General features: G+C 38.8%; 1 protein-coding gene across 1 annotated transcript in view; it reads right to left on the bottom strand.

Annotated features, from left to right (window-relative positions):
* Positions 1–367: 367 nt before the first annotated feature.
* PPP1R21 (protein phosphatase 1 regulatory subunit 21) overlaps positions 368–26,077 on the bottom strand; it is a 28,854-nt gene continuing 3,144 nt past the window's right edge. The window contains exons 2-22 of the mRNA XM_064164386.1: positions 24,592–24,660; positions 24,061–24,207; positions 21,607–21,708; positions 20,805–20,969; positions 20,644–20,702; positions 18,286–18,380; positions 17,441–17,493; positions 16,812–16,961; positions 16,029–16,130; positions 15,785–15,873; positions 14,332–14,468; positions 13,334–13,426; positions 12,321–12,448; positions 11,796–11,948; positions 11,003–11,095; positions 8,861–9,094; positions 7,581–7,616; positions 6,361–6,477; positions 5,455–5,553; positions 3,809–3,937; positions 368–1,545 (exon numbers count right to left, since the gene is read on the bottom strand). Coding sequence (XP_064020456.1) covers positions 1,516–1,545; positions 3,809–3,937; positions 5,455–5,553; positions 6,361–6,477; positions 7,581–7,616; positions 8,861–9,094; positions 11,003–11,095; positions 11,796–11,948; positions 12,321–12,448; positions 13,334–13,426; positions 14,332–14,468; positions 15,785–15,873; positions 16,029–16,130; positions 16,812–16,961; positions 17,441–17,493; positions 18,286–18,380; positions 20,644–20,702; positions 20,805–20,969; positions 21,607–21,708; positions 24,061–24,207; positions 24,592–24,660 — 2,280 coding nt within the window. The 3' untranslated portion in view covers positions 368–1,515. The remainder of the gene's footprint in view (positions 1,546–3,808; positions 3,938–5,454; positions 5,554–6,360; positions 6,478–7,580; positions 7,617–8,860; positions 9,095–11,002; positions 11,096–11,795; positions 11,949–12,320; positions 12,449–13,333; positions 13,427–14,331; positions 14,469–15,784; positions 15,874–16,028; positions 16,131–16,811; positions 16,962–17,440; positions 17,494–18,285; positions 18,381–20,643; positions 20,703–20,804; positions 20,970–21,606; positions 21,709–24,060; positions 24,208–24,591; positions 24,661–26,077) is intronic.

The raw sequence follows: 26,077 nt of genomic DNA, 5'->3' as shown, positions 1-26,077 counted from the left end.
TTTTATCTGCTTCAATAAAATAGTTGGAGAGAAAATAAACACTTTAATTCTGCATGGTGCTAGTAAGAAGGCATGTAAGCTCTTCCCATCTTCTCTCCCATTTGATGCCCACATCTTCATTTTAATGACAAAAAGGATCTACTCAGAACAGTTCCACAGTCACAAGCAATATACACAACATATGTCTGTTTACCTTTGAGCAGAGAAGGTGGTGAGACAACCTCAGTGTAGCACGCTGCAGCATCAGGTTCAGAAACAAACAAGACTGCTCTAATAATCTGAGCTCACCTCAACAGGTTTAGCTGTTAACACCACACTGCAACCTGGCTATAACTAGAACTCTGGAAAAAAAAAAGAGTCAAGCTGGTTTTGTCTAGTTGATTTTATTATGACATACTAATAATATATCGACACGGCTGATATCAGAGTAAACCCTTATGAGACAAAGTGCCATAATGCAAATTATGGAACAGAAATATCAGTGGAAAGTGTGGAGCAGCACGGCATCTGATTAAAAAAAACAGTCAATGCTGTGACAACTCCTGGTGTTAGACTTCACTTTAAAAAAAAGAGTTTAAGAGGCCTGAAGTTCACAAACTTCCCCAAAACACAGGGAAAACCATGTGTATCCCCTCAGTGAATCCATCAGGACTGAATTCCATGAAGCCTTTTCAAATTCAGTGTTTAAATCTTCTAAGTATTTGTGGGGTTTGTTTCTTTTTTTCTTTATTGTAAGAGAGCACAGTAAACTGATCTATTCTACACACATATTGCTTCGCTCTTTTGGGGCAAATTATGATCACAATTTCTTCTAGCTTTAAACAGCTACCAGTATAAATACATACATGTAAACAAAATACCTAAGGAAGGGCTTAAACCCATTTCATAGAAGTATCCCAATTCAGCTGTTTGTGCTCTTTACTTCAAGACCCAAAGTGCCAAATACAAGCAGCCAAAGTTTTCACTACTGCAGCCTAAAATAAAACAGTGATCCCATTTGCTTGTGTGAATTGATAGAAATAATTTAAAGCCACCACTCCAATTAATTCAGAAGGGTTGAGAAGAGGAATAATACATTTACAGTAACTGAACAGTTTGCATGGCCAGAAAAAGTCTCAAAACAATTTTAACTGGCCATTAGCAAATGAAGGAATGTACAGGCTGATAATTTAATGTGTAAGTCAAAACCAGACAACTACTGCACTGATCTAGATTTGTTGGTGCATGATCATATTTGAAAACATACAAAACCTGAAGTCATTACACGAAATTAAAACCTGGTTTTAAAAAGTGCACAGTAAAAACTGAAGGTAATTACTATATAAATTATCCAGAGAGTGGTTTAGAGCCAACATGAAGTTCTGTTTTATCTACGTTCTACATATTTTAAAGCCATTTACAGCACCAAAACAGTTTGTTACTAGACCAATGGTGACCCCCTGCTTCCTGGAAGAAGGACTTGGATAACAAATCCTGTGTAGCAGCAGCTTCTGAAGGCTGTTAATCAGCTGTGAGCTATCGATTTTTGTTCTTCTTAGAATTTCCCTGCAACAAGAAACAAATGAACAGAATATAAAATTCATATTAGAAAATCTAGACAGAGAACATATAAAACTTGGAGTCACACGGAATACATTTGGTTGGAAGAGACCACAAAGAACATCCAGTCCAACTCCTTAACCCAGTACTGAAGAGTCAACACTAAACTAGATGCACTTGCTGCTTAAACACCTCCAGGGATGGTGACTCCACCACTGCCCTGGGCAGACCATTCCAGTGTGTGAGAACCCTTTCAGTCAAGAAATATTTCCTAACCCTTTCAGTCAAGAAATATTTCCTAACATCCAGCCTGGCACAGCTTGAAACCATTTTCTCTAGTCCTGTCACTTGACACCAAGTAGAACAGGCTGCCCCCTCCTTGCTCCAACCTCCTTTCAGGGAGTTGTAGAGAGCAATGAGGTCTCTGCTCAGCTTCCTCTTCTCCAGACTGAAGAACTTCAGCTCCCTCAAATTCTCCTTGTAGGCCATGTGCTGCAGGCCCTTCATGAGCCTCACTGTCCTTCTCTGGGCATGTTCCAGCACCTCAATGTCCTTCCTGTAGTGAGTGGCCCAGAACAATACTCAAGGTGCGGCCTCACCAGTGCTTAGTACAGGGGGATGGCCACCTCCCTGTTCCTGCTGGCCATCCTGTTTTCTAATCCAAGCCAGGATGCCACATGCTCAGTTCACTGTCAACCAATGCCCCCCAGCACTGAACAAAAAACATAGTGCAGTCCAGCTGAAGGTCAGTTTTCAATAATGGAAAGCACCAGCTATTTCAAATAAGCACAACAGAACCTTACTTCAACTGAGCCCTGGGGAAAGAAGATATTTGAATTATCTCCCAAGACACTTAACTGTATTAACACCACTGATTTTGTAAAGGCAGTGAAGGCAAGTCAAATCATAACTCATCATTAAGTGACATCTGAAATACAAACCTTATAGGATCACTGTTTCAAATTAAAAATCAATCCCCCACTTCTCACACCCCGAAAAAAAATAACCTTAACTTGGCCTATACAGAATATTCCTAGCTTAGAAAATTGTTCTACACTTAACCAACACACATTTGACTTGCAACAATTTCACAAAGCAAACGAGTAGCTTAAAATAATCTCCTGTGAAATAGGAAGACAGAACTGCCAGCAACTATTTCCTTAAAAGAGCATTTGTTTTTCATCTGCCAACCACCCTCTCCAAGTGATAATGGCTTCAACTGCATCACTTTGATGCCAACCAAATTACCTTCCACATTTAGTAACGTTTCAAAATGTGTGTCTCCTGATGTGTGATCAGGAAATACCTCCTTCCAGAGTACCACTTCAAGCCTTCCAAATATGATAGTTAAAAAAATCCAGAAAGCATTTTATAAAAACATGAAGTGCTATGGGCAATATGCAGCCAACAGCTGAAAGACAGTTGAAAGATAAACACTTCTATACACAGGAGAAGGAGGAAGAATTGGCTAAAAAGTGTCAACACAGGACCTTTAATCAAAACATGTAATTTTGAGTATTTTTTAACCTTTCAGAGAAACCTGCTTCCATGCATTCCATAAAGACAGTAATGCTAGTTAATTAGTTTCATAGAGAGGCAACTGAAGGGTAAAGGCCTTCACAATATCTGTTCTATCCTAGAACCATCCAAATAAGGCATACCATGGTTTAATCACTGACTTCTGCAACTTTCATCATTAAGATAAGACAAAAGCTTCTTTCTGATAAGTGGGTAGATTTCCAGCTTGGAGAAGAATTTAAATGTGCATTTTAATTTCACAGAAGAATGTTGAAGTGGCCACTTTTTCACTCCTACATATGAGACAGGTAAGACGGTGATGGAAATATAGAGCAAAAGAACAGCTCAAGAAAAACAGTATGCTGATACAAGAGTGCAGAAAAGGACACTCCTACCAATAACTTCATCATAAACACCTGGCATCACCAGCTGATTTGCAAACAGTTCTGTAATTGCCACACAAACAAATTAAGGTACTGATTTTCCATCAGGGGATGCACTTTGAAATCCTACTTTGAAATAATGATGAACTGAAGTGCTTCTTCTTCCCACATGTATGTTTTGCAAGAATTTTTCTTCACTGAAACATGCAAGACCAGGTCTGGAGCTTTCTTTCCAGCTGGCTGAGAATAAGAGCTGTACCTTATGAATTGGTTTGTTAAAGCTTAAGTACTGCAGGAATGGCAAATGCCACCCAGAGACCTCCAAACCATAGCCAGTGTCTACTGGCTGTCAACACCTGGCAGCTTACCTTAATAGCCATCTTTAGTGTATCAATTTCTTCCCTTTGTTTAGTTAAGGTTTCATTCATACTGCAGAGATGGTCACTCATCATACTTAACTGATCCTCATAGCTCCTCTTTGTTGTCATCAGTTCATCCTGAAGGATAAAACCAGAAGCCCTTGCTCAGTATTAGTGACAACCAGAAACACAGCCAACCTCCATCTCCACCTACTCAGCTACACTTCTGATGCTGAATGTGTGCAACAAAATGAAGCCATTGAAAAACAACCCACCCAATCTCCCAAAACCTTTGTGAAAGAAACTTAGTAACCATTTCTCTCTTACCTGAAATCCCAGGCATGGTCTGTTCCCCTTTTCTGTGCTCCACTTCCTTTATAATTTCACCAACCCCCCCTCCATTTTATGACTTAAAACAGGTAACGTTTTCCCCCATTGCTTCCAGGCAGGAAACAAGTTTACAAGGTTAGAACACAGCCTGTCCACAAATATGGATCCTATACAAAGCTGAAAGAATGTGCAATCCACACATGCAGATGCAGAGTTACTGTGAGGGTGCTGGAGCCCTGGAGCAAGCTGCCCGGAGAGGTTGTAGAGTCTCCTTCTCTGAAGACTTTCAGAATTTGACTGGACACATTCCTGCGTGACCTTCTCTAAGTGATCCTGCTTCGGCAGGGGGGGTGGACTAGATAATCTCTAGAAGTGCCTTCCAACCCATACTATTCTATGACTCTTCCAGCCTAAATAATTCAATGACCCAACATGACGCAGAATTGTTAAATACACAAATTGTGTGCCTGCTATCTTTTCCTAGGAAGCTTAATATGTAATTGGAGATAAACATCTCATGCTGAGTTGGAGATTGATTGCAGAATGTGCTAAAGGAACAAGTCAAAAGAGCACTTTGTGTTTATGACCACTCTTAAGTGATTATCATATTCACTACCAGTATGAAGCATTTTATGTATTGTCCATCTCAGAGAAGTGAACAATAAAGATATGCACTACATACAAAGAAAACATGAAGGCATTTATGGACTGAATATTTATGTATGTTTCAATATTGGCACCTTTCTCAGCTGTGTGAAGGGGAAGGACAAAGATAGGACATTTGGCATAATTTTCATCTATTATTAACAAATGGCTTCTTGAAGATTACCCCAACATTATTTTTGCTCCATCTCAGGAAAAAAAACACTCCGGCAATTGTAAGATTTTCAGTCCCAGATGCTAGAAAAGATTAAGAATTCAGTGCCTCATCTGAAACCAGTCAACCTATGTCAAGGTTACGCCTATCTAGGTTGTCTAAAACAGTCAACCTATGACTGTATGTTTAGGTTATGTCTAAGTTTATGCTTACCTTTTGACATAAATGTTCCATCCCCTCTCCCCCCAAGATTTTCAGTCAAAGGCTAGACCATCAAATGTGCTGGAACACAGGTTTCACTATGGTTAACATTTCCCTGGCAAGTATGTTTCAACTTCAGCTTTATACTTGGGATTTGGAGTGTATTAAGTCTCTTCTCCACATACTATTAGAGCTTTTACATCACATAACTAGAGACATGACCATGCTCAACAGTTGCAATTTTTATCCGCCAGTTCCCCCTGACCCACGATGGCAAAGTGCATCTACTATATAATACTTTACTTGCCTGTAATCTACTGATGTTTTGACTAGCTACTTTCAGCTCTTCTGTGAGTGATTCCTTGGACTTCTCCGCTAAAGACAGTCTCTTGGCAAGTGCACGACACTATCAATAAGAACAGGATAGGGAGGGTAGAAGGAAGAAAGTCAGTTCCAGGGTATTGCCTTGCGCAGTCTTTAACTGATTGCTGTGGATATTTCCATCTTTCTGCAATCCTTAGATATCAAGAAACTTAAAGCTGGTGCACATCTTGAAATAAAAGATAATGTAATGGCCAAATATTAAATTTATTTCATTTTACAGAGCTAGTGTTATTTTCAATCCTCTAAATACCCTATTTTTTACACAATTACTAAGAAAGCAGCACAACTAACTTGTTTCACCTGTAACTCAAGTAGAGGAAAACCTCTATGTGTCCTCTACCATTATAAAAATATTTAAGAGGATTTTCTTTGTCAATCTGGAGCCTTGGTACATTCCAAATTGTGTTTGTGTTAATTATACAAACTGGTTTCAGGAAAAAAAACTTGCCTCATGATTTGAAACGAAATCAAGAAACCACAGATGTAATGAATGATTTTATTAAGTCCTGAAGTTAATTGTAACTTAGACCAAATAATTTCCTTCTCAGAAGTGAGCCTTAAGTCAAAGCTAGCTTGGTAACTAAAGCAAGCTGCTTTGGCTCATGAACAAACCCATATGACACACATCACACTTCCTAATACACCCAATAGAAGGCTAACTAAAGATTAATATACCACTTTTATGCATACTAGACCACATCCAAAAAAATATCCCAGAAATAGTTTTTTATGAAACATTATGTTCCACATATTTAAACTCACTCTTATAACACTTGCCTGCTCAAAACTAAACTTACTCTTTCAGCATAGATGTTGTCAGCATGCTCACCTCAGCATGAAAGTGTACTGATTTGCTGTCAGCAAGCTGCAGATGGGATGTAAGCTCTGCTATCCTTGCCATATAGTGGTTTTTTATCAAGTCCTCACGAGATTCAACATCTGGAGCCTGGCAAAGCAAGAAATTTAAGAAGACATATTTATGTTGAGCAGAATGAATACTTCACGACTGTCCTCTATACTGACTTCTTTCCTTCTGAGGCCTAGGTGCTCTGCTCGAAAGCTTTAAATTCCCCAAACACAATGGACAAATTAAAACAGGTCACTACACTTTGTAACATTGATGCCGACTCTCAATGTCAGACTTCCTTAAAGATCAAAGAGCTGACTGAAGATGTAAGAAGATGGCTTAATTTAACATACTGAGTCTGTGATAAAGACAAAAATCCAATTGACTTCTTTCACTTACATGAAAACTTGTTTGCATAAAGGAATTTTCAGAACAATTTCTAAATGATGCATGTTCAAGTTTCTTTAGATGTCAGAACTTAAAAAAAAAAAAAATCAAAACCTTAAAACCTGCCAGTTTACTGTAAGCAACAGAGTAACCAACTAGAGGCAGCTTTCAGAGGACTTCAAATTCACCTGCAAGTTCAGCACTATGCATCTGCTTTTAAGAACTTCTGAAGGTATGATTAAAAGGGAGTAACAACAAGAAGTGACCTAAAATACAGATCAGTTCCCTTAGTATCAGAAAAGAGAAAGCACTGAATCTTACTCAGAGTTCCTGCTGGGGTTAAGCCTTCTGCTTACAGCAGTGCCAAACAAAAAGGTAACCTTTAGTTTTGAGAGTTGAGCCCAGTTTTCTTTCAGTTTGACTGGTGGTTTAGGATAGCCTGTACGTAAGTGTTAAACAACAAGCACTAGAGTGAGTGATGTTTATGCACCTTGAGCCCAGCCTCAGATTGCTTGGAATGCAGTTAGGGTTATTGAAGTACGAACAGAACAATGCTTTCCTCAATTACACAGGACAGACCTGGACCTCAGCTCACACTGCCCTGAGCTGTTTACATGAATAGAAGATAGCAGTGCACCGGAGAAAAGATAACTAAGAAACACATGGATTTCACAAACTCAAACATACCGATTCTGTGAGTAAATCATGCCATTATACTAAAGCATTTTTTGTAATTAGAGCTTTGGAATAAGTTTAACAGAATCAGAATTGAAGTATTTACCAGATGTACATTGATAATGTTTAAAACAGATTACCTTTTCACTATCAGTAGTTACAGTCAACATTCCAATCTGGAAGAAGGAAGAAAATACGCTTAAGTGAGAACTGCAAAAACTAGACACCACAGCAGCAAGTAATTCAAATTACAAAAGGGTTTTAAATTACAAAAAAAACTTGCAACAGTTACAACTAAAACCCAATTTATGTACTTCCACCCGTAACAAACATGAATGCCTTCAACAGAATTAAAGCTGACAGAGCTCCCTAGATACATCCTATGCTTCACAATATACACCGGCAAAAAGCAATAAAAGCAACAAGATTCAGCTAGCATGCATATGAAACTGCTTGATTACATAAAACTAATTCAGAGGTGCAATGAAACATGGCTTTCCTTGCTCTTATACGTGAGAGAGAAGCTTGGACTTCTTAAGTACCTTCTGAATTCCTTCTTTTCCACTTTGACAATTCAGAAAAGCACAGGCAGAACTCCTGTATAAGGGTATGTGCCAGTAACTAGTTGCATGGAGTAATATCTTCATAGAGTTTTTTCTGATCTCAACAGGCCTGGAGATTTAGGTTTATGGGAAATATTTACACAGTGTTGACCTGTGAGTTACATTAAATATTGTGGCTAAAAAAAGCCATTTTCAAACTCCTAAGGGATCAAATACAGGATCAAACCCTTTTGTCAGATTTGCTTCAAAACAATCCACTGATCTTTACCTCGCAGCAGAAAGAAAAGGGGGATAAAAAAGAAAATAAAAAATAACCCTATATAGTACTAAGCTTAGTAAATTGATAGTTTCCTACAGATGACATCCCTGCCAACTCCACTTTTGAAGTGGCATTTCACAGGAAAGGCCAACCCCTTTTAAATACTAGTAATAAAACAAGAACAAACTATTTGCAGTGTAGAAAAGCAAGGACAGAAGGCAAGCCATTCCAAAACCAACTGTGAACCTCAGTTGTATGCACCTCCGAAGGCTGTGTAAAACTCAGCACTCCAGAGAACACTGACAGCTTGAACAGCTTCAAGTCAAAATGAAGCTATAGTAACCTGGTCTGGAATAAGTCCTATAACCCATTTCAAAATACCAATTACCTTCCTCCATTTGCTTTAACACACCAAGAGATAAAAAAACAATTGGAAACAGAGAGATTACCTGAGACACAGATTTTTCTGATCCTTGCAAGTAGTGTGTAAGTTAAACACCTAATATTTCTCTACACTGATCCACTGTTCCACTGATCAAACAACACTACTAATAAAGAAAGTTAGACTTTTCTCTATTGAAGGAAAGAGGTCACTTACCAGACTAGTACTCTTAATAGGGTCCCTCAGACTCTTTTCTGTTGTTTCCTTCTTTCCTTCAGCTGCACTTGGCAAAATAGAATGCTCTTGTATAGTTTCAATTAGATGTCCACTAAGGGAGTTCTTCAGTTTTTGGTTTTCTTTCTCTAGCTTTATTTTAGCCAACTGGGCCTCCAACATCCAGTGTTCTTTTTCTTGTTCAAGTTTTGCAATTTTCTCCAAACTCTGTTGAACCTTTAGGAGAAGTTTACAAGTCCACATTATTAGATACAAGAGGAAAAAAGCCACATGGAGGAAACGTTTGAAAACATAGTTTAAAATCATTACATAAGTGAGAATGGATAATGCTACAAGCAAAGAACTACTGATTTAAGCTCTGGGCTTAACTGTGGTCATGTGCCAAAAATGACCATTTTCTGTAGTGAGTCTGAAACATGCATACAAATTTACAGCTCATAGAACTAGCATCATCCTAAGAGGTGATAAATCAAAGCACAGAGCAGCTGTATGAAATCTGAAAGATGAGTGCCTGGCCCTAGCATTGTCTCATTCTTTGCTGGAAAGACAAACAATATCTCCACACTCAATTGCTCCACTTGACACAAACCCAAATTACCCAGATAAGAACTCAGCTATGAACAGTACACATCCTATCTCTCCACTCCTTTCTGTGGGAATTCATCTCATCCTTAATAATACACTTGGAACACTGGCCACTATAAAAAGAAAAAAAAGAAGCCAAAACCTAAACAATAACCCAAGCCAAAACCAACCAACCAAAAAAACCCAGTGAAATCTGTTTCTTCAGTAAAAGGTATATTACTGTGACAGTCTGATAATTCAAGCTGACACTAAAATTTCTGTATTAATCGGTTCACTCTCATTCATATAATGAGATGGGCAAACTGTGTAGGCATTTTCAATACCATTTAATCTCCATGTACCTCACAAAAATAATGCACACGGTAAGGAATTATAAATTGTATCTATTAATAGTCTCTTAACTGAAAAGAAAAAACCCAAACATTGTTCTTAACCAGTGCTAATAAACCCTGCATTTCTCAAGAAAAGCAAAGCCATGTATGACATTACAAACTCATACTTCAGTGTGCTTTAGACTCATCTTTATTTTGCTTTTATTTGAATGATTAAAGACTGCCTGGCTTCCTGTACCTAGGAATGAAGGCATCAGTGGATAATCCTGTCTCCTATTGCTACGTGTATATTCTGCAGGTACAGGAGAATAACAGAAGTTAAGAGGTTGAAAGGGACCTCTAGAGATCATAGGGTCTAACCCTACACCACCAGCTGGGGCGGGTCACACAGGAACACGTCCAAGTTGGCTTTTAAAGTCTCCAGAGAAGGAGACTCCACACCCTTTCTGGACAGCTTATTTCAGTGCTCCATCACTCTCACAATAAGGAAGTTTCTACTCATGTTGAGGTAGAACCTCCTGTGTTCCATCTTACTTCCATTATTCCTTGTCCTATTACTGGGTGCCACTGAAAAGAGCCTTGCACCTTCCTCCTGATACACCCCCCTCACATATTTATAGACATTAATAACATTCCCCAAGTCTTTCTTCACAGGAGGGAGGGTCAAGCCCTTTAATCATCCTCCTAACTCTTCACTGGACTCCCTCCAGAAGATCCCTGTCTTTCTTGAATTGGGGAGCCTAAAAGTGGATACAGTATTTCATGTGTGGTCTACACCAGGGCAAAGCAGAGAGCGAGAAGAAGCTTACTAGACCTGCTGGACACACTTTTCTAATGCACTCCAGGATGCCATTGGCCTTCTTGGCCACAAAGGCACACTGATGTCCTATGAATAATTTACTGTCCATGACAAGTCTTAAGTCTTTCTTTTTGGAGCTGCTTTCCAGCAGGATGACCCCTAGTCTTGAATAACTCACCCTGCAGAAGATAAATTCTTCTTTCCAAACTCTACAAGCAGTTTGGTTTTAAGCTTCATTACGTGTACATATATATGCAGAAGAGCCATGCAAACATATGAAGACTATTTCATACTACTTTACCTTTACAAAAGACAAAACTCATAGAATCATAGAATTAACCAGGTTGGAAGAGACCTCCAAGATCATCCAGTCCAACCTAGCACCCAATAACACTTATGCCAAAATACCTGTTGTGAAAGACCTTCTCTGCTTTCTGTGGAACTCAGAAGGATTCTGCGATTGGCTAAAGCTTCTTCATAAGGCACTGAATCTGCACAAGGCTGCAGAAGGATAAAAACAAACCTCAAACAATGTTTTGCAGTAGATCAGAATATGCATTCTACATTTTTCTTATTGCCCTCCCCAATGTAGTAAAAGGAAGGAAAGCATCTTTCAAGCATTTAAATCAGTATAAAAAAATGGCCTGAGGTCACCAAAACCAGCACCCTGAAATGCACAGCTGATTAAGAAGTGCACTGAGAACTCCAGGTGTCAACTAAATCAAATGCATCTTAAGGCCCACTTTACAGACATTGCAATAAAGTGACTTAACAGCAACTGTTAAGCACATTCTCAGTTGTTAATGGAGAAAACAGGGAGATGTGTCAGCGTTGAGTTTTTTGGTTCAGCACATTTTCATCAGCAAACCCCTTTTTCACTTATTTTTCCTGTTGATGTCTACTCTCTTCCAGTGAATGGAAGTATAGGAATATGACATCATTCACTCCATATCCCCGATGAATAGAGCAGGAAATTTAAATAAGCAGCTACCCTTTCTCCTTGGAGTCTTGGCACAGAAATAATTAGCAGAAACAGGTCCCTCAGCTGTGAGAGCAGCTATGCTCCACTTCCTTAGCCAAAGATTCTCATTCAGAGAATCTCATTAATTCCAAAGACTGAAAATCCTTAGTTTGTATTCTCTTGGGCATAACCATCAACAAAACTATGCTTTCTCTGTACCAGCTCACTAGCTGAACAAACCTTCTTCAAAGACTTCATGTAAGCAACTGCCTTCTTCTTGTACTGCAGCATACACTCAGCTGAAAGAGGGCTGATGAATTCTGTTCCTCCTTTAGGGCCGTAGCTCAATGAAGCAGTGAAGTGATCCAAGTTGTTGTTAAAGAATGAGGTAATCTACATGCATCAATAAAAGTCACTTTAATTAAATTGACCAGAGAGATTCAACAGAGCAACTAACTCTTGTAAGAAAAGCACAAATATGTAGTGAAACTGGGCCTCTCAAGAATTTCAAGCAAGCTACTGACTCTTGCACATAACTTAGGCCTCACTAACACAAAGCAACCTCTTCACAGTATCAACTTTCATCACCCATTCAATTGTTCTTAATTTGTATCCTGAAAGTACCTTTGAACAAACTCAGCACTACAGATTAGAGGCACATGTAGATTTTTCCAAGTCATTTAACTAACATTTGTTTAATTGTTTAATTTTACTTAAAAACCTGCAAAAGTTAGGGCATTATATTAAAACAAAAATATCCATTACCTTGCCCACTCCATTTGTTAAAGCCACAAGAGAAGATAAAACGCAGTCATTTGTAGTTATGAGTTTCTGTGTGGCAGTTGGAACATCTTGTTCTAAAGTGGCTTTCTGACTATAATGCTTGGAAATATCTAGAAAAAGAAAATCAAAAAGCCACATTTATGTCAAAATATGATTTTTGTCTGTTTCAGCAACCTTTCTCACAATTCAGCTTCTGACCTCAGGTTTCAAATGCTCCTCCTCTTTGTAAGCTGTGTAAAAGTTTAGTTTAGATACTCTCAGTTCTTCATTGTACTGCCTGTTAGTGATCATAAGGAATGGACATGACGCCTGTTACACAAGGCAAAATAAAAGTGTATATTTAGGTGAATTCTGTGTCCTAAAAATCATAGTTATGTCTTTGTATAATTATATATCTAAGCTCACATTAAAAAAGGAAAAGCAAAACAAAATTTTTTGAAAGTCACTAACAAAATCATCTTAGCTTCAAGAAACTAAGTAATATCAGCAGTACTCAAATTTCAAGAGACTCAGGTATTTACCTAATTAAAAATAAGTAATTACTTCACAAATGAACGTTCTGCACCTAGGTATTATTGCTACAGAATCCAGAAATCCTCAGTCAGCATCAGCAGTAACAATCTGAGGCAAGTTAAAACAAGTGGAAGTTTGGACTGGGAAAGAAGGAAGTGATAATTCAAGCATTCTGGGGTTTGAGAGTACAAAGTACATCATTTATATAGCTAGTTAATGAATTGTATTGACAGTTTTCTTCACTACACTACTTCTATTTTATGTTCTTTGTTCCAAGTATGTTTGGTTAATGGCACATTATAGTAACTATTTTAAGAGGCAGAATCAATAACCATATCTATGCTACAAAACATGTAGTTAGCAGGTTTAGTTTATCTTAGTCTGTAAAGGCAGATTTATCCCACGCAGCACTGTTACAGAGAGTGTACGTGTGCTGTGTTAAACAGAAAGAAGCAGAAACGTGGCAGTATTCCTGTACTCACCTTTTAAAACATCATGAAATCCGTGAAGACTTGCAGCAATGTTTGTAAACACCAAGTTGTAATTTGTCCTAAGAAGCCCTTCTGGTTTTGTACCTGAGAACATCATGCAGAAAATAAAACAACACTAAGATCTGATCACAAAGGGAAAGTTAGTTTTGAAAATAATCCAGTTCCCACCTGCTAGAGACATTTGCATGAAGTACAAGAAAATTTACAGATTCATTTAAGCAAATTCCCCCTTCAATATTAGAATGTACAAATACACCCCACATTTTGTCAGAGTAGGCAGGTAAAAGACTTATAAATTTCCCAGGTTTTACAAATATCAACCAATTTGGTCTCAAAAAAGCAATCAAGCCTGCAAAAAAATGTACATGCTCACTGCTCTAGGAAGGACCATCCGGGTCCTTCTGAAGAGTGAAGGCTGAAATAATGTGAAGCTACAGAGTAACTGTTTCTTCTTACTATTTCCAGTATGCATTTGGACATAGTGTCCCCCCACCCCTCACATACACACAGAAGTTTTACCCAACTTGCAGTCACTATCATGGAAGTATTAATGTAATAATCTTAAGAATAGGGCAAGCTGGGGTGATAATAACCCAGAAAACCTAGTCCACAAACAATGTCATGATTAAGAGATGACAAAAGGCAGACTATAAAAAGCAATGGTCATTTCTTCTCCTTTACAGATAACTTCACTACTTAAAGCATAGTGCATGCCCACGTCTATCAAGAAGGAATAGTCTATTAAAGACACTCCACAGCACAGCCTCCCAGCCTGGATGAAGTGGGTCAAACGTGATAGAACATACTGCAGAACACTCTCACCCCAGAGTTTGGGCTCTACCTAAAGAGTAGCATTAAATCTTGAAAGAAAAAAAAAAAAAAGGCCAACAACAACAAAAGAAGAGGAAACAAAAAAATCCACCACGAGCCCAAAAAGTGACCAGTTACTAAGAAAACTCAGGAACCAACCGAGGCAGAACGGCACTTACTTGGTAACACCAGAAGACTAATGTATGTATTTAACTTCTCAAAGACTGCAGTCAACCTTTTCATGTCTCTATGTAGCTCCATATTTTTAGCTCTTAAAGCAGCTGTGCAGAGAGAAGACTCACACTCTTCTTCCAAACTAGGAATACAGGAATTAAAAAAAAGGGAGCAATTAGCTTAAACAAGTTCATCAGTTTTGGAGCAGATAACTAGTGGTCTCTACATGCCCAGTCCAGAGCAACAACAGACTAGCAACTTATTTTAGAAGGGTAACACATAATGTTAATATATGAAAAACTACTGTGTGCATGTAACATCCCCACTCTTACAAGATTCTGTCTGGGCCCCTCCACTTCAAGAAGGATATTGAGGTGCTGGAGCAGATCCAGAGGAGAGCAACAAGACTGGTGATGGGGCTGGAGAGAAAGTCTTATGGGAAAGGCTGAGGTAGCTGGGGTTGTTCAGCCTGAAGGAGACTTAGAGGGGACCTTATCACTCTCTACAGCTAAGGAAATTGTAGTCAGGTGGGGATCAGGCTCTTCTTCCAGGCAACTTATGACAGGACAACAGGGCATGGCCTAAAGCTATGCCAGGGGAGGTTTAGGTTGGATATTAGGAAGCACTTCCTCGCAGAAAGGGTGATTAGGCACTGGGATGGACTGCCCAGGGAGGTGGTGGAGTCACCATCCCTGGGGTCTTTAAGAAAAGACTGGATGTGGCACAGTTTAGCTGATGTTATGGTGTTAGGCTATAGGCCGAACCTGATGATCTCAGAGGTCTCTCCCAGTCTCAATTATTCTGTAATTCGGTCATAAACCAGGAATGGTTTGCAATCAATTTCTTGCCATAAGTGTATCAATTTAAAGACTCTTCACTCTTGGCTATGGATAATTTACCTTTTGCTTCCTAAGAAGTAGACAAATAGGTAAAAGGGCAGCATAAAAGAAACTTTTTCTTCTTCCTGAATCCACACCCTCCTTTAAATAGTCCTTTGCAGCAATAATTCCCTTCTCTTCAACCCAGTCAGGAACCAAAATACATTCAATGCAGAAGAGTGTGCATCTGCTCAAATTTTACTACATTGTTATTAGGCATCATATTGCATAGTAACTAATCTTCAGACAGGCATAGGAAAATACATTTCAGTGTATCATATCTAAGAAGTATTTAATAACATTAAGAAGTGGTAAATATCTGTGCAGCTTTCATCAAAGCCTCATCTGTGAGCAGGGATAGGTTTCAGCTGTAAAAAGAAAGACTTTTGCTGTCATCTCAAGATGGAATAAAATAGCAAAATCTAAAGGCTCAAAAACACAACAGGCAAAAATCATCCTGGCTTAAAAGACAGAAGAGGGTTTAAGGGTTGACTTAGTGTTTGAGTTGTGGATGTTGGGCAGCGCTGCATGCCTGACACTTAATGCCCCTGTGTCATTTCAACTATCAGATCCAAAGTACCTTTTTAATTGATAAGGAAGAATTTTTCTTAAAAAATTTAAGTAGGAAGCTAAGTGTTCTGAGAAAGCCTTCAATTTCACAGCTGTTTCCTGAAAGAAAAAAACACCACATAAGTACTTTTCCTCTGTAAACACCCAGCCCCCCCCCAACAAACATAAATCCAAAACCCCTGCCCCAAGCAAACTTATATCCAAACACCCCCTAAAAAGTATCTTTTTCACTGCTAAAACTAAAGAAATCTTACCAGGACTGTCACAGTATCTTCTGTAATGCTCTCAAACAAGTGAAGCATTCCTTCCTCCAGAGGACGAACATAGGAAGCATTTTCATGAAGATACTGTGAAAACTGAGTACAGAGACATCGTAAAATGGTGCCTGTTGAAGGCTCTTTGCTACCTGTTTCACGTTAACAGCCGAATGGCTTCTTTATCAAAGCATCTGTCATCTTAAACGATCCCCAGAACATAGATAAGAAGATGTAACAGCCAAGTCATATATAGCAACCTCTTTTACAGGACACAAACACATGAGAGACTATGATGTTTGGTTTTGATAAGGCAACAGAGTCTAAGAACTCTCTCATAAGATCTTAAACCCAGCTTATTTCACATTAATCATCTTATATCCACTTTATCTCACATTAAACACAAGACCTTCTGTTTCAACATCTCCCATGCCCCAGTGCATTAACTAAGACAACCATCTCCTCAATAGTGTAATATTAAAGTGCTTTAAATTAAGCCAACCAGAAGTTTTGACAAATGCACTTGAGCCTTAACGTGCAAAACCTTGATTTGATTATCACACTGCTCTTGTAGCAGTGACACAGGGGAAAAGGATTATCTGCAGCTAAACCTTCACTCACATTTAGAGAATTTACCCAACAGAAAGGACTTCTCATGCAGGAGAGGCTGTCTCACAGGGACACGCTCATAGCATTGCAGTAAAGATGGTAGAAGTTTGTGTGGCCAAGATAATTCACTCCAAGTCTACATAACTGAGCATAGCTGAAATCTCTAAGCTTTACCTTCTGGTTTAACGGCGATATGGTGTCCGTTGCAGAGTCAATGGGAAAGATTTGCACCTTCTGCTCAGTGTATGTGTGGAAGTTCAAGAGAGCTGTAACAAGTTCTTGAATGAAAGCCAGAGCCTGGCCAGCCAGGTCTCGTAACTTCAGCTGTAAAGAGAGTTGTAACATTATTATATTTGACAAGTATCTATTCAAATATTAAAGAAGTTCTACAGTTGGGTTTCAAAAAAAACCTACCGATGATTGCTTTGTTATTAGTTCAGCCTAAAAATACATAGAAGCAATTATTTGCAAGTTAAAGTGGATGACTAAACAATGCCCCATGGAAGGGTAACGTTCTTCTCTAAGGAAAAAACATTTTATTTCGTTCAACAGGCATTGCTTTCTATCTGCTGCCTTTCTCAAACTACAGGCCACAAGGACGTTTAGAGTTTAGTACACTTACAGAAACCACTTTTGAGATGAAGATTTCTGGACAGGCTTTTTACTTGGTATTGACTATTTACAGAATACATCTAAATTGGAAGAGACCTCAAAGATCATCCAGCACTCATTCCTGACTATATTTATTCAGTATTATTGAGGAAAGTTGCATCGTTACACGCGAAGCCACAGGAAGGGTTTACCTGATTTCTTCTGTTGTGTGATGGTACATTCAGAGCGTTGTACTGATTAGATCCTACAGGACAAAACCAAAAAGAGTTCTGTCCACAGGATTTAAGAGACATGTATTTGGAAATCATTGTTTTAATATGTAAAACTCCACCTCACAGAGGCTATAGTTCACTTAAGTAATATTAACTAAAAAAATACAAGCAATTGGCTCCAAAGTAGGTCTAAATATCCTCTCTTAAGAGCTATTACTGTGATGAGGTGGAGAGAAAGCACTTCCAAACTTGGCTCAGATTCAGCATCAGATTTAACCTGAATAGGTAAAAGCAGAATTCTCTTACCCAAAAGAATAGTTGCCATCACTATCAAGAGTGGAAAATCTTTAAGAAAACCCCTTAAAGGAATTCAAAATTATCTTCAAATTACATTCTAGGGACTGTCAAATAAGAGGACCATTACAGTGTTTTTCAAATGTGGAAACAAGCTCCTGTATGCACCTGATTTGTTAATCATATAGACTAAGATACACTCTCCACATACTTATACTCTTTGAAGAAATCTCTGTGAAGAAACCAGTCAATAGACAGCATTTCTTCATCTTTTACAATACTCTGCAAACACTAATATTAAAGACAAGTAGCAAAGTTCTCAAAATGTTTTAATTTCCTTTAGATAAATGCAAATAATGATTTTTTAAACCATTAAACAAATTCATGTTGATTATTATGAATACTTATTACAATTACACCCCAAGTGTTTGTTCAGATCTTACAGCTTGCACATTTTAATTCCTAAGGAGTACTTCCTCCAGCTGGGTACTCCAAATTAAACAAGAAACCCAGACCAAGACAATACATACTTGTGTCATTAAAAGGTACTTTCTCATTGATTATGCATAGAGATTCTTCCAGTCTACTGCCCAAAGCTGCTTGAAGATTCTTTAACTGTTGCTGGCTAAATAAAAAAGACAAATGGAAAACCACACACACACATTGTAAACCTTGAAAATTCAATCTGCATCACTAACACCACAGCTCACCATACAGAAGCCTTTGGTGTGCAGGTCTCTGTTGCTTTCTAGAGGCTTTTCTAAGCAGAGTAAGACAGTAAGAATATTTTTTCCTCCTTTATGTCACATTTAATACATGATACTGTATTTCAAACCCTAATGAACAGCAGTGAAAGATAATACAGTATCCCTTGCAAATTGCAGTTCCATTCTTAAGAAGCTCTGCTTACTTCAGAGTTCATTTTTACATTATGTTCCAATCCTGAAATTATTGTATAAGCTATATGAGGGTATTCTGTTCTACCAGAATTTGAATGGCAAAAGTGTCTTTACATTAGTTACTACATCTGTCAATGCAGTACTCCTATGTGCAACTAGCAAGTTGTCAAGACTTCAGTTAACTATGTCACATCACTACTGACAATACTTCACAAACATTTCAAACCCCCATCATGTAAATACTGCTCTGATACACCCTATTCCAACAAGACTTGGCAGCTGTGTTTCCAATGCATTCTCAAGGGACTTTTCTCTAGAACTGCTTCACTTCCATTTGTTATGTATATAGATGTGAACTTGAGTAAAGATTACTAAGATCATTAGTACAGATTGCCAAGATGAACACTAACATATTCCAACAGGACAAACATATAGCAACAGAGATTAATGTATATTGAGTCAGAGCAAATTCCACAGCTTACACGACTTAGGCTCCCAAATTCTCCCGGTTCACTTCTCATGCGACATTAAAAACTCAGCACATATAGTGAAGGGTGGGGGGAAGGTGTCAGAGTGACAGTTTTTTCTTTTTACAAAAGCATTTAATGAAAGAGGAGTCAAAAATAAAGAAAGATAGAAAGAAACTGGCCAACAGGTACATTCTGTACATTAACAAACATTTTTCTTGCAGAGCAGCTCCGAAATTACATAGTAACTGTTCAGCGTGGACTGCCAGAGCATGAGCCACGACAGAAAAACTCAAACACCGACTGCTTAAGTAAGAATGTTTCCTTTTTAAAGAATGACAAACAGATGTCTTGATATGTTTTGTTTTACATTCTACTCTCGCATTTTCAAGGCATGCAGGCTGTCAAATCTTGTATTCCCTGACTTTCCTTTATAAAGCATGGGTATCAAAGGCAAATGGATCCCTTCTCCTGCAGGAGTGGGGAACAAGAAGAGCAGCACCCTCAAAGACATCTCCTGTCAGGCATTCATTAGCGTTTTTCAGTGTTTAAAAACACTGAAGCGACAGGCATTAAAATTTTTTTAAAGCCCCCCTGCTTAAATGGTAGGGACAGTTTCCTACAATGACACTGATTGCCCAGCCATCATATAACATGACAGATATGCTCTGAAGAGTAGGAGATTAAGACTACACCATTTTTCAAACACCACAAAGCAGCAAACAGCAGCAAAATGACTTGTTTGCAAGTCATTCTTAGTGAAACCCTGACAAGTATGAGAGAGTTACTGGTATCTTTGCATTTCTCAAAATAACTCCAGGTTACCATTTTAAAGAACTCTATCTGCTCATCCACTACGCATATTGAAGACCTGCGCTGAACAGGTAACTTCAACAGAATGCACTTAAATAACAAACGTTAAAGTGCAGCACATCTCATTTGGTCCATGGTCCTCAACTTCTTCCCCACGTTCCACAATTTGCCTTCAAGGTAAAGAAGGTATTTGAAAAAAAATAAACCTAACATTACAATCCTTCAATTAAAGCTTTCAAATATCTTTCAAAGCTTTCAAATACGTGATTGTTCAAGAAGCTTTTAGGGCTGAAGGGAGATTTTTTGAGGCTCTTTTCAACAGTTTGTTGTCTCAGCATACTTTTATCCAAGCTTTGCTCTTGGAATCAGTTTGTAAAAACTCATACCTCTGTTTTAAACAAGCTGAGTAGTTTACTGGTAATGGAATGCTGTAAAAATCAAATTCTTCAGGCTTTTTCCAACTTAACAACTACTTAAAACAGTTTGGTGATAAAGCTGCTCTTAAGGAAAGCTGCGTTTGTGGAAGTGATTGTCTAGTCATATACTGAACCTGCATAGATGTTAATGCTGTTGCCTAGTCTTGAGTTTTAGGAGTCTTTTTTTAGACCCTTCATAGTATTATTCTCTAAATGCAATCCAGTTAATCTTTTACAGCAGTTATGGGTTTTAATCAGTTTTTCATTATATTATATTAAATAAAAACACTTACCATTCTTCAGTTCGAAGCCTACAGTCCTTAGCTTCTCTTTCTAGTGTCTGAGACTTGATCTTTATGCAAGAAGATAATCTCACAATGTAAGTACTGACACAGCAAGATATTTCATTTCAAAACTTTTCCAACTTGCAAGTAAAAGTGGAGAAAATGCTTACTTCTAGTTTGGCTTTATCATTCTGCAGCTTTTCTATGGTATCAGTGTGTTTCCTAGTTAAACTGTCCACAACCGCTTGGTGCTGGGCAGCATCAGTTTCCAAAACCTCAAGTCTACTTCTTAGCTCTGCTTCTAAACGTTTGTGCTGTTCATCTGCTTCAAAGAACTGAAACAAAAAAGAAGCAGAGTTCATGTGAAAGCTTCATTTCACTAAAGAATCTAGCTCTGGGTTACAGCAATTGAATTAGCCAGTGTATAACAGCAACAAGCACTAGTTCTTAGACAAATAGAAGCTTTACAATTCTAATCCAAAAGATTTGAAGTACTTTGTGTTTATTAATACTTCTGTAGCACCAGACATTCCTTAAATATATTGTTGATTAATAGTAGGCATTTGAAAAGTTAAACTTGAGCTGTAAGTTTTTTCTCAAGCTCTCTACGCCAGAAGTTAAACACATCCAATTCTGGTAAAACAATTCTTGGATTAATGATAACAACTTACAGAAAATATTTTAAGCTTTAAGGCAACTCTGAAAAGTGAAGTCCCCACCCAGTATGAACCATATGGTCATTTTCAGTAAAGTAGTTAAGTGTCACCAAAGGTTAAATAAAATCTAAGAACACAATTGAGTTATTCTACATCCTGTCTTAGCCTGAAATCAAAATGCACCTTTATGAACAGGCTAAAATCTATTGCTTTGCAAACAACTAAGCCCCTAAATCTATTTTTCAGATGGCATTTTTTTTTCTGTTTGACCAGTTTTCTGAACTAAAAAAGAAAGGCTAAAGGAAGTATTACTCACAAGTATATGTAATCGTTCATTCTCTTCTATCTTCTTCTGAAGATCTTCATTGAAGACACTTTTCTGCTCTTGACTCAAATGAGAGGCAGATTCTACACTTTTCTAAAAGAAAACACACTCATCATTGCCCAGTCTCTGGCAGTACCCCAAAGCCAATCCTCAAGCACATGAAAACATTTTCCATCACTAATCCCCAGCAGAGGCAGATATGTATCTTACTGACACAAATATAGCAAAAGGTATGCAAGCTGCAGGTAGCATGAGGCCAAATGCAGCACTTCTCTGAAAACCATGCTTTCAGTGGTAAATGCCAACTTGAGAAGAACTCTGCAAAGTCTCTGCTCATGTGAAAAAGCTTGCATGTCCATTTGTCAACACTTGAATCTTGCATGACTTTGTGTAGTCAGGAATATGAAATCCCATGCAGACAGGCTGTAGGGCACACCTGCACCCCAAGCGTGCTGATATAAGCTGGTCTGGTCTCAGCCTGGAACCAGGAATAACCACTAAAAGTGCTCTGTCTCACAGCAGCTTGTAGCACAGGGTGGCACTGGAAAACACAGGGCCTTCACTGTCATAGAATGGTCTGGGTTGGAAGTGACCTCTAAAAGTCACTTAGTCCAACCCACTCTGTAGTAAACAGAGACATCCTTAACTAGATCACGTCGCCCAGAGCCCTGTTGAGTCTCTGTACAACCTCTTCCAGTGTTCCACTACCCTGGTAGTACAGAACTTGCTCCTAACATCCAATCTAAAACTACTCTTCTCTTCTCTAGTTTGAAGCCATTGGCCCTCATCCTATCACTGCAGGCCTTTGTAAACTGCCTCTCTCCATCATTCTTGTAGGTACTGGAAGGTCACTAATCAGGTCTCCCCAGAGCCTTCTCTTTCAGAGGTTGAACAACCCCAGCTCCCTAAGCCTGTCTTTGTAGTAGACCTGTTCCAAACCCCTGATTATTTTTGTGGCCCTCCTCTGGACCCGCTCCATCAGATCCAGCAACTACTCTGAGAATGGAGACATCTCTCTGCCAACTGTTTCCTCATTTTTCACCCATTTCATCCAAAAGACTCAAAGTTCACCAGTGAATCCCATACTACTTATCTGCTCTAAAAGGCAATACCATCACCAAACAAAAGTCAGACTGTTTAAACTTAACACCAAAGCTCAACTGCTTCGGACAGCTATGACAGATAAGCTACCTTTTGCAGTTAATGTCTGCCTATGAGCTACAGCATCTGAGATGTGGGCACATGTTCTCCTACAAGGATTACAATCTGGCATGGATGATCTCTCTGAACCTTGATCTAAACACTTTTAGAGGCAATTTACACAGCTTCCCAGTAGGAAGTCAAGAGGTGAGCAAGAGTGACAGAGAATGTAGTAATGGTGTGCTCCACAGAATGTACATAGTGAGGCTGTATAGGTAAAACTGAAGGGAACCTATTCAAAAGGGATTAAAAGCACTGCTTAAAAAAATAAAATACAGAATGTTTACTGACAGTTCAAGAGGAAAGAGAGGCAGCTGCAATGAGCTGCAAAGCTACTGAAGGCAGACTGAGGTTCTTCAAAATCTGGGAGTATGTCCAGTGAAGAGATAGGTTACACAGCATGAAAGATAAAAAGAGAAGGGTCAAACCTTATTCTGGAGAATGACTTACTGTGATGCACAAATAATGTAAGTCAGAGATACTAAGTTTGTCAAGGAACCGGACAGCCAAAAAAATAAATGCAGAAGAGTCTAGGGAGAAAGCAAGGGAGACAATCACAGTACTAATTACTTGAATTATTTTAATGCCAGCCTTGACAGCTGAAAAGATGACAGTAGTGAAGAGGGATTCCTCATAAGAGGAAGGTAGCTAAGGATGCTTGAGAATTGAATCCAGACACATCTCTCCTGTAATTCTGTTTCCTAGGGAGAATATGGCTGAGCTTAGGACATGGCAAAGAAAGACTGCAATACTGAAATTATTCTGTCATTCTGATAACATCAGGAACACGAGCTAAAAATTCAGATCCCAAAAGCATTTGACACGATTCATCTGAGAGCTGCCTATAAAAGTTACAGCCATAGCCTGAAGAGTTAACCACTGACATCAAAAATTACAACGCAAAGAGGAGGGGAGATAGGAGAGGGGTGATCAGCTCCCATAACAGTAGATTAGTCAGAGAGCTCCAAGACTATCTCCAGCTGTTTGAATACATCTGGAAAGGGAGACAACACAACTGACACACTAGCAAGAAAAGTACAGAACTACTTACCATATGTTGCACGTATCAATACTTGCTCTGTGGGTATTTTCACTAACATCACAGTTAATAACACAAGTTCTGACAAAAACAGCTCAGGCCCTTGGCACAAAACAGCTGCTACCAGAAATTAGGGTAAGAGATTGACAGAAGGGGAGCATTCATGTGATAAGGAAGGTTTTTTCTTCCCTGCCTTTAGCACATACCTTGTTCTTCTTGCCCCTAGCTTCACTTAGTGCAAGTTCATCTTGAAGTAACTCCACCCTCTTGGCAAGCTGCTGATTTCGAAAAGTCAAACTGTCCATTTCTTGTTGCAGCTTTCTCAGCGATTGATCCTTCATCTTCAGTTGCTCCTGAACAACCAATTTCACATATACTTTTATTAAAGGTTTTTAAATAACTGTGAAAGTATCACATTAAAAAAAAACAACAAAGCACACATACATACAGATGCTTTCTTCACTATTTTAACACTGAAGAGGTAAAAAGTATCACTTTTAAATAAAAGTAAATTATTTCACTTCCTTGAGCTGCCCACAGATTTCACCTTTATGAAGTGAGCACTTACAAAGAACACCTAAGGCTAGCTACAGAATAGAAGTTCTCTTACTAGTAAATTAAGCTCCTTTATTCCTTTAATCAAAACATTCTGGAGTGAAAAGTATTCCTATTTACTCTTCCCATTTACCTATTTTGTCACAGCTTGATACACCTGACAAGCAGCTTTTAGAGATTACCTTCAGAGAGGCAGAGTTTGCTTGCTCATCTACAACTCCTTTCTTCAGCACTTGGTTTTGAGCACGAAGCTGAAAAATAAGAGTTTGAAGTAACTATGCAAGACAAAAGAAATAAAAGTCATTCAACAGAACATGCACAAAGGATCACAATCTCTCATGAGAACACCACAGGCATGGGTTTTGAAGTATTCTGTTCAGGTAGGTACTACTGGCATCAGCTTGGGAAAAGAGTATCTAATTCACACCCTGACATGACAAGAAACAAGAAGTTATTTTGCCACCTGAACCTTTTAGTCAAATAGAATGCAATTCTTCCTCAATAAATTTCTTGGAAATTTTGTTGCTAAAACATAGTTAGGGTTTGAAGGGTACTGAAGAGGTCTACAGAGAAAATCAGAGGGCAGAGCACCTTGCCTATGGGGACTGCTTGCAAGAGTTGTGACTGTTCAGCCTGGAGAAGGCTTCAGGAAGACCTGATAGTGGCCTTCCAGTACCTGAAGGAGATCTACAAGAAAGCTGGGAAGGGCTTGTAGTGATAAGACAAGAGGGAATGGATTCAAGCTGGAAGAAGGTAGATTTAGACTGGATATTGGGAAGAAATTGTTTACAGTGAGGGTGCTGAGACACTGGAACAGATTACCCAGGGAAGCTGTGAATGCCCTCTCTCTAAGACTGTTCAAGGCCAGGCTGGAGAGGGCCTTGAGCAGCCTGGTCTAGTGGGAGGCGTCCCTGCCCATGGCAAGGGAGTTGGAACCAGATGATCCACAAGGTCCCTTCCAACCCAAACCATCCTATGAACAGTGAACAAACAAGGAAAAGCTGAAATTTCTATCCTGGGTAATCAAGTTCTTGCTTCTCTTCAGTGGTATTTCTCTCTCTTCCCTCTTCTCCCCAGAACTGTTCATGACTGGTTCTGGAATGTAAGCAGGGCTAACAAAGTCAAAATCTGTATCAGTTCAAGAGCTTAACTATATTCCAATGCAAAAATACTTGTTACCAGTAGCAGCAGATTGAGAGAACAGCTTGACACTCAGGAAAATGCATAAAAAGCAGACAAGATAAAGCCCTCTGTGACTGACTTTGAGAGTTCACAAATCTGAGCTAAAATCACTCCAGTGAAAAGTGATACTCAAGAAATCTATTTCCCAGTGATGTCAGAGTACCTCTACCCTGCAGCAATGAGGACATTGACAGTTCTATCTTCCCATTCCTTGATAACTGCTTGAATCCTGTTTTCTTCAACAGCAGTTTGCATTATTTTGATGTGTTTGAGTCCAGTTGATGCAGATATAAATTAAAAACATTTGTGTAGCGTTTGGGAATGTGTCTGGTAGATGCACAAAAGATTCAACATAAACCAGCAATGGCTAATCTTTTCAGTCTGATGACTGCACACTTTTGAGAGGTCAAAAGTCAGTTGACACTGCTAAGCATGGCCTTTTGCCCTGCAGTATTCCTGCAGTGCTGCTCAAGCATCACCATGGTA

Source organism: Pogoniulus pusillus, chromosome 25 (assembly GCF_015220805.1).
Source record: "Pogoniulus pusillus isolate bPogPus1 chromosome 25, bPogPus1.pri, whole genome shotgun sequence".
NCBI classification, from domain to species: Eukaryota; Metazoa; Chordata; class Aves; order Piciformes; family Lybiidae; genus Pogoniulus; species Pogoniulus pusillus.
Note: the sequence above shows the minus strand (reverse complement) of the source record. Positions and strands in the feature narration are given on the sequence as shown.